The sequence below is a fragment of the Otolemur garnettii genome, unplaced genomic scaffold (genome assembly GCF_000181295.1).
Source record: "Otolemur garnettii isolate 467f Iridium unplaced genomic scaffold, OtoGar3 scaffold00038, whole genome shotgun sequence".
Taxonomy (NCBI): domain Eukaryota; kingdom Metazoa; phylum Chordata; class Mammalia; order Primates; family Galagidae; genus Otolemur; species Otolemur garnettii.
In genome coordinates, this window is record NW_003852433.1 from 11,529,864 (window position 1) to 11,538,145 (window position 8,282).

The 8,282-nt window shown below is 46.6% G+C and overlaps 1 protein-coding gene across 1 annotated transcript in view; it reads right to left on the minus strand.

The window, feature by feature from the left end:
• RNFT2 (ring finger protein, transmembrane 2) overlaps positions 1-7,542 on the minus strand; it is a 79,109-nt gene extending 71,567 nt beyond the window's left edge. The window contains exons 1-2 of the mRNA XM_012805230.2: positions 7,404-7,542; positions 6,846-6,904 (exon numbers count right to left, since the gene is read on the minus strand). Of these exons, the coding sequence (XP_012660684.1) occupies positions 6,846-6,904; positions 7,404-7,427 (83 nt within the window). The 5' untranslated portion in view covers positions 7,428-7,542. The remainder of the gene's footprint in view (positions 1-6,845; positions 6,905-7,403) is intronic.
• Positions 7,543-8,282: the final 740 nt, after the last annotated feature.

Below are 8,282 nucleotides of genomic sequence, written 5' to 3' on the forward strand. Positions count from 1 at the left end.
GGCTGGCGCCTTAGCCGGCTGAGCTATAGGCGCCGAGCCGCTAAATGTACCTTGATGTAGGAAACATTCATTATAAAATTTTAGAAAATATTTATGAAATATTCCCTATGTATGGGCCTCCTCTTTATAAATTTTGTAACGAATATTTTGTAAATAAAGGTACATTTAGTTACACTTTAGGTGAGACTTTGGGGATGCCCTGTATTATGAATCCAACTGTTTTGGAAATTTTTTTTTTTTTTTTTTGCAGTTTTTGGCCAGGGCTGGGTTTGAACCCACCACCTCCAGCATATGGGGCTGGTGCCCTCCTCCTTGAGCCACAGGCTCTGCCCTTGTCCAGCTATTTTGTTCCCCCTCAAATTCATTATGTCCAAGCCCTAACCTCCAGGACCTCTGAATGTGACCTTATTTAGAGAAAAAGTTCCACAAGAGGTAACAAAGTGAAAATGAGTTTCTCTGGCTGGTCCTCATCCAGTAGCACCGGTGTCCTCTTTAGAAGAGATTAAGCCATAGGCAGGAATAGAAGGAAGACAATTAAAGACACAGAAGGGGATAGTCACCTACTAGCTCAGGAGAGAGCCCTCAGGAGGAACTAACCCTGCTGACACCTCGAGCTTCTAGAACTTCCCAAAAGGAAATTTCGACTGTTTAAGCTCCCCAGTCTGGGGTACCTACTTATGCAGCCCTAGAAAAATAATACAAATAACAGCAGTAGAGTCCTAACATTTACTGAAAACTTACTACGTGTCAGATACTTTTCTGAGAGCTTTATGTTGATTAAGTTACGAAATAACTCTTATCTACCCTAGAATTAGGCCCTACTAATATCCTCATTTTATAGATAAAGAAACTAAGGCACACAGAGAGAGAAAGTAACTTGCCCAGAGTCGCAGAGCTGGCAAGGGATGGAGAGGGACAGGGGAGGGACGGCTTGAACCCAGGCAGACTGATGCTAGAGCTGACTTTCTTAACCACTGTACTTCATCCCAATGGGAGCACAGAATTCTATAATTTCTAGAATAAGCTTAGAAACTGAAAGACCTCTGGCTCTGGAATCTTCAAGTTCAATGACTCCTACTTCCAAGAAGGAGTCACATCATGGCTGGCTTTGATGAGCAGCAGAAACAGTGGGAAGAAGACAGTAGAGGTGCCCACATTTGAGTTTCAACTCTGCCCTTTCTAGGGCCCTTGCATTTCTGCACTCAAGTTTTGTCACCTGGAAAATGGTCATAAAAACCATTCCTGCGCAGAATTCCTGGGGAAGGGTGCCACAGTAAAATACCCTTCGCAATAACAGGTGCTCAATACAAGGGAACTATCATCTCTAGTTTGTATGGAAGACCTGGAGGGCCAAATTGCTTTTTCTAGTTCCAAGCAAGGGCTTCTTGGGTTGCAACCAGGGGAAAACATTCTATGGCTCTTTCCTAGCCACTGCTAGAAGAGCAGGAAGCCCAGAGTTGCGGACACTGCCCTTCTTCCCTTGTGCTCATCCCCTTTTCAAATGGCATCACTGCATGGAAACTCAGCTCTGCTGCAGATACAAGTGGAGCTGATCTGCAATATGTGCACGGCCTGGGGAGGAGGAAAGGCAGAGCCTTCCCTGCTTCTGACTCTGCATGCACCTCCACAGACTCCCAGGGGACGCCAGTGATAGCATGGGCTTACTAAAGCAAGGCCTGCACTTCATTTACCTTCTAGATCCCACAACTTGGGGCACACAGTAGGTACTTAATAAATGTATACAAGATATCATCCAGTTACAAAATGGAAATGGGGGGAGGTTTGCCACTGCTTTGCCCCTTGATCCTGTATGTTACCCACTCACAGACCAGGACAGATTTCTTTTTGAGACAGCATCTTACTTTGTTGCCCTGGGTAGAGTACTGCAGCCATGGGAGCTCAAAGCAACCTCAAACTCTCAGGCTTGAGCAATGGTTTTGCCTCAGCCTCCTAAGTAGCTGGGACTACAAGTGCCTACTACAATGCCCAGATAGTTTTCTGATATTTTCTCTTTTTTTTTTTTTTTTGAGACAGAGCCTTCAAGCTGTCCCCTGGGTAGAGCATCACAGCTCACAGCAACCTCCAACTCCTGGGCTCAAGCGAGTCTCCTGCCTCTGCCTCCCAAGTAGCTGGGACCACAGGCGCCCGCCACAATGCCCAGCTATTTTTTGGTTGCAGCCATCATTGTTGTTTGGCAGGCTTGGGCTAGATTCCAACCCACCACCTTAGGGGTATGTGGCTGGTGCCTTAGCCACTTGAGCCACAGGTGCCGAGCCAGTTTTCTGCTATCTTTATTGCAGTTTTTAATTTTTTTTTTTTTTTGGTCAGGGCTGGGTTTGAACTGGCTACCTCTGGTATATGGGGCTGGCACTCTACTCCTTGAGACACAGGTGCCACCCAGTTTTCTGCTATTTTTAGTAGGGTTAGGGGTCTCACTCTTGCTCAGGCTGGTCTTGAACTCCTGAGCTCAAAGGATCCACTTAACTTGGCCTCCCCGAGTGTTAGGATTATTGGCATGAGTCACTGCACCTGGCCCAGGATAGCATTTTTAAAACATACTTGTATATACAGTCAGGACTTCGTATCCAGGATTCAGCCAATCTTGAGTTATGGATCAAAACTCACAGATATGGAGGGCTGACTGTACTGGACGTTTTATATAAGGGACTTGAGCATTAGCAGATTTGGGTGTCCAAGGGTTGTAGTCCTGGAACTAAGCCCCCGTGAACACGGAGGACTGACTACATCCAATTATTTCACTAGCCCACTACGATCTCTCCAAGGGCTTCCCTTGGTGTACTCCTTCCAGCAGTTTCAGATAAGCCCTATACAGAGGTGCAAATATCATTCTCATTTTACTGGTAAAGAAACTGAGGGCCAGAGATGAAATTGCCACACACCCTAGATTATTTAGCCTTCCAATCTCAACTTCATCATGTGCCTTTTCTCACCGCTCAAGGGCTTCCTATCTTAGGCTGCTATCTTCACTGGGATGTCTCCCCATCCTCGCTCTGTAGCACCTAGTTAACGTATGCCCATCCATCAGATCTCAGGTACAGTCTCTCTTCCTTGCTGGGGACTCCCATGCCTTCTAGACAATAACAGCTCCTTCTCCTGGTTCTCACTGTATCCTAACGTTACCTTCACAGGATCAAGCCCAGTTGTCCTTTTATTACTTATCTTTCCTTTGAGACCTGTGGCTGTCAACACTGGCCACACATTGTAATCTTTTGGGAGGGTGGCAGTTTGAAAAATACAGGGGCCTGACCCCATGGGAGACTCATTGAATCAAAATCTTTGTGGATGGGCCCAGCATCTCAAGCTCCTTGGAGTTCCCCAGTGATTCTAATACGCAGATGCCTAAAGCTTTCGACACGGCCCTGCTCTGCAACCTCAAGATGTGTCTCTACCATCCAGCGCAATGCACCTGGCACAAAGAACATGCTCAGTTAACACTGAAGGGATGGATGAATGGGCATACTAAAGGCTCTGAGAAAAAAAAATGCTACTAAAAAACAATAACTTTGTTTAAAACCTCTGTTTCACGAACCTAAAATTTGACCACAGAATTCTTTTTCTCCAGGGAAAACCAATTTGCACCTTATAGAACATCTGAGAAGCACAGAGCCAGGCCATGCTGGCCTGGCAGGTCACAGGTTTGATTTCTCTGGCTTCACAAACTAGACCCAGAGGTGTGTTACCATAAACCTGGTGCAGGGGACTGAACCGAAGATGGCTATGCCCTTTCCCTGCTGGCTCCCAAAGCCCAGGAAATGTGTGGTCCTCCTCCCTCGAGCTCTGGACAATAACAATGATAATATTAATAATGCCAACAACAACAAACACCATGGCTATGAACCTCAAGGGGCCCCTGAGCTTTTTCTGCATTTTAAGTAGGAGTCCTGGCAGTTGCCCATGTTGGCCCACAAGGAGGCCACTCTCTCTCCCCAACTGCCCACGGGGCCCTAGAAAGCCCTCCTCTCCCTCTGGAGGTTGCTAGCACTTTGAGTTTACTGGGCTCAGAGGGCCTCCAGGACAACCAGGGAAGGCTCGGCGCACCAAGGGGCTTTTTATAGCTGGACTCCCTTCCCTGGGCCTCTCCCTTGCATGCGGCCAAGATTTCAGCCTGAACGGGAAAGTTTATTCCTTTGAGGGACAGAGGCTGAGCTTCCAGTTTAACCACTTAAGGGCTAGAGCTTGAGGCCAAACCAGGAAGATGAGTGCAATGCCCAGATAGGAGGTAGCCAAAATATGGCACTCAAAGCACAGATGCTAGGGGACAAAGGGACCGGATCCCAAATCTCAGCCCTGCCAACTTCTTGGCTGTGTACCTTTAGGTAATTTACTCTCTGAGCCTCTATTTCCTCATCTGTAAAATGGGTACAAAACAGTCCCGATCTCATCAGGCTAATGTCAGGGCAGCACAAGCATAAGCACTCAATACACAGTGGGGACTATTCTCTTTTTTTTTTTTTTTTTTTTGAGACAGAGCCTCAAGCTGTCTCCCTGGGTAGAGTGCTGTGGCATCACAGCTCACAACAACCTCTGACTCCTGGGCTCAAGCGAATCTCCTGCCTCCACCTCCCAAGTAGCTGGGACCACAGGTGCCTGCCACAATGCCTGGCTATTTTTTTTTAGTTGCAGCCATCATTGTTGTTTGGCGGGCCCGGGCTGGATTCGAACTTGCCACCTTAGGTGTATGTGGCTGGCGCCTTTGCCACTTGAGCCACAGGCGCCGAGCCGGCACTATTCTCTTGCCATGGTCCCTGCTCCCTCAAAGATCTCAAAGTTCCCTTGAGAGCAGGTGGCAATGCTGTCAGAGGCTGAAAAGCTCCAACAGGCATTCTTATCATAAGCTGGATGCTGTGTTTCTGCATTTTCACACTCTTCCCTTCACCTGTAAGCAACTCTGAGTTTTATTATCTGTCATTCATGGATGGATAAGCTGAGACCTAGGGGTAAAACTGCTCATCAAAGGCACCATAGGTGGGAAGAGGCTGAGCTGAGATTTTGGCCAAAGGTCATCTGATTTATGGCAGTGCTTTTTCCTGCAGAACAGGCAGGTTTGATGCAAAACGCAGTCCCAATGCTGGGACTGTGGATATTATTTGTGACCTTGCAGCCCACTCCAGTGTTGCAGTGAGCCAGGAATGGAATGTGAGGGAGGAAAAGCTTGGCTGCCTGCTCCATGAATGTATGTGCTAGCTCAGGGGTTCCGGGGGTGGGGAGACTATCCCAACCCGCGAAGAGGCCCCTATGTATGTACTTTCCTAGGTATAAATAGACAGAAATTCTAGCTCATGAGTGTTTTGACCATGGTTTTCAAAAAATTCTATATTTATCTATTTGGCTCCCATTAATCATAGGGCCAAACTAATGGCCAGCACTGTTTACATCTCCCCTGTGATGGAGGGTCCATAACCCCAACCACCTCCTCTGTCTGACTCTCATACATGCACCTGATACTTCTCCTGCTCTAAATCACCCAAGGCCAGACACCAAACAACTAGAGACCACCCCAATACCCCAGAGCCTACTGATATTTAAACTAGCCAATCCTAAGTTGTTCCCTTGGCCCTGCCTTTTCTTTCCCGAGGGGAACATGATAAAGGCTGTGGCCTATACTTTTCCACATTCTTGTTTTTTTTTTTTTTTTTAAATTTTACTTTCAATTGGCTTTCAATCTTCTTAGTTTGAAGTTTTTGTTTTTGTTTTTGTTTTTTATTTCATTTTGCTTTCTTTCTTTTTTATGGAGACAGAGTCTCACTTTGTGGCCCTCAGTAGAGTACCGTGGAGTCATAGCTCACAGCAACCTCCAACTCTTCGGTTTAAGTGATTCTCTAGCCTCAGCCTCCGAAGTAGCTGGGACTACAGGCACCTGGCAGAATGCTCGGCTATTTTTTGGTAGAGAGGGGGTCTCACTCTGGCTCATGCTGGTCTCGAACCTCTGAGCTCAGGGCAATCCACTTGCCTCAGCCTCCCAGGGTGCTAGGATTACAAGCGTGAGCCACTACAGCCGGCCACTTTTCCACATCCTTTTCTGCCTTCTGGCCAATGTTGGCGCTCTCTCATGTGGCCCTACCTGGTGTGACATGCCCTCTCCTCTTGGGAAATGGAAGCAACAAAAACTCATCTTTCAATGTCATTGTCCTTTCTGTGCTGTTCCTTAGCCTTTATGGTCTGTCCTCCACAGAGCCACATGTTGAAACCTAACCCCCATGTGATGGTATTAGAAAGTACTGGGAGATGGCGAGGTCCTAGAGGTGGAACCCTCATGAATGGGGTTAGTTCCCTTATAAAAGAGATTCTAGAGTGACCCCTCGTCTCTTTACCATGTGAGGTCATAGCAATATAAACCAGAAAGTGGGTCTATAACAGACCTGAATATCCTGGGGCCTTCATCTTGGTCTTCCCAGCCTCCACAACAGTGCAAAATAAATGCTTGTTTAAACTACCCAGTTGCTGGGTTTTTTTTTTTCAATTTTTGGCCGGGGCTGGGTTTGAACCTGCCATCTCCAGCATATGGGGCCAGCACCCTACTCCCTGAGGCACAAGCGCCTCCCAGTTGCTGGTATTTTTGTTAGCAGCCCAAACAGACTAAGATACTTCTAAAACTTAAAATCTCAGAGGAACAATCATTGATAGAACGAGTCAAGAGCGTCACCTATCACACAGGCTTTCAGAATTGCCAGAGAAGCAAGAGCAAGCTATTATGCATTGAGTATTCAGTATAAGGACATCACCTAGCAACTCTGATAGGTAGGTATTATTCAACCCAGTCTTGGGTTACCCCTCACCACCCGAAGCCCAGAGCCCTCAGATAGAACAAAGCAAGAGATGCCTACCTTTCAGGTGGAATGTTATCCGTGTTACTGCTGTGGCGTCTCTGCATTTTCCTTAACACCTGAAACCCAACACATGGGTGAGCCAGAGTCGCCCGACACTCCCATTGCCTGTCAGATTACCAAGGTAACTGTAAACAAATAGTCCTCTTATGTCTCTAGCTCTCTCTGACATTTTTCAATCCACATTTTAAATCTTTTATGCCATTCAATCCACAATTCAACATTCAATCCCATTAGGAAAGCGTTATCAACCCATTTCTCAGATGAGAAAGGTGAGACCCAGATGTGGAAGAAGTACTCATGTAAGAGGAGAAAACAATGCACTATTGGATGAAGTGCAGTGAGCAGCAGACTGCAGTTAGGAGGCATGGATTCTACATTGATAACTGCCCCCTAACTTGATGTGTGATCCTAGATAAAGCAGTAACCCCTCTGTGGTTTCAGATCCCCCATGGGTTACATGGGAAGGGGTGGAGTGGTCAAACCCAAAGCTCCCTTTCAGGCCTCACATTGAATAAAGTGGTGATACAGATGTGAATTCTCTCAGAGATATGTCACCTGATTCACTGTGAAGAGCCACATGGACTTCAGAACTCCATGTTGATAACACCTGAGCTGAGCATTCAGGCTCCTGATGTGGTTATGACCGCTGGATCTCAGAAAGAGCAGGCCTCTCCCTTTTCTTCCTCTCCAGAGGGAAGCACAGGTGAGGGCAGCTTACCAGAGATTCCAAACCTGGATGGAGCAGAACACTTGGGTAAATAATCCATGATGCTTTGCATCTGATAGTAAATTTTAGGACATCATTGGAAGCTATAAGCAATTATTCCATTTGTTCAATATTTCTGAGTAGCCTCTCATTGATCCCTCTTTCGGATTCTTAATGTATTTTGTCCTATTGTTGAACTGAGTCTTGAGTGGGGAATGCAAAAAATATGTTTTAGACCCTCCAGTGGCTTGCCATTGCAATCAGAATGAGACCTAAGCTCTGTCCATGGCCTACAGTTTGCCCCAGTGTAGCCTCACCTGTTTTCCAACCTCCACCTGCACAGGCATTTCTACTCCTGTCTAACATGTCAGCTTGTCCCTGCCTCAGGGCCTGTGTACTTTCTGTTCCATCTTCCTGGCATGCTTTTTCCTCTGAAGGTTGCATGGCTAGTTCCCTCAGGTCAACTGTCACTCCCAGAGGACTTCTCTTCCAATTTTCCCGACCCCACCCCCTACCAAATATCACCTGTTCCATAATCTTCATAGCAATTACTTACTTACATGTTTATTTATTATGATGTCTCCTATTGGAATGTAAATGTCATGAGGGCAGTGATCCTGTCTACCTGATTTGCCCCTCTATCACAGTCCTGTGTGGCACAGAGTAGCACTTAGCAAGCACTTTTTCAATAAGTACATCAATGGGTCTCCCAGTTACCTTTTCCTAGA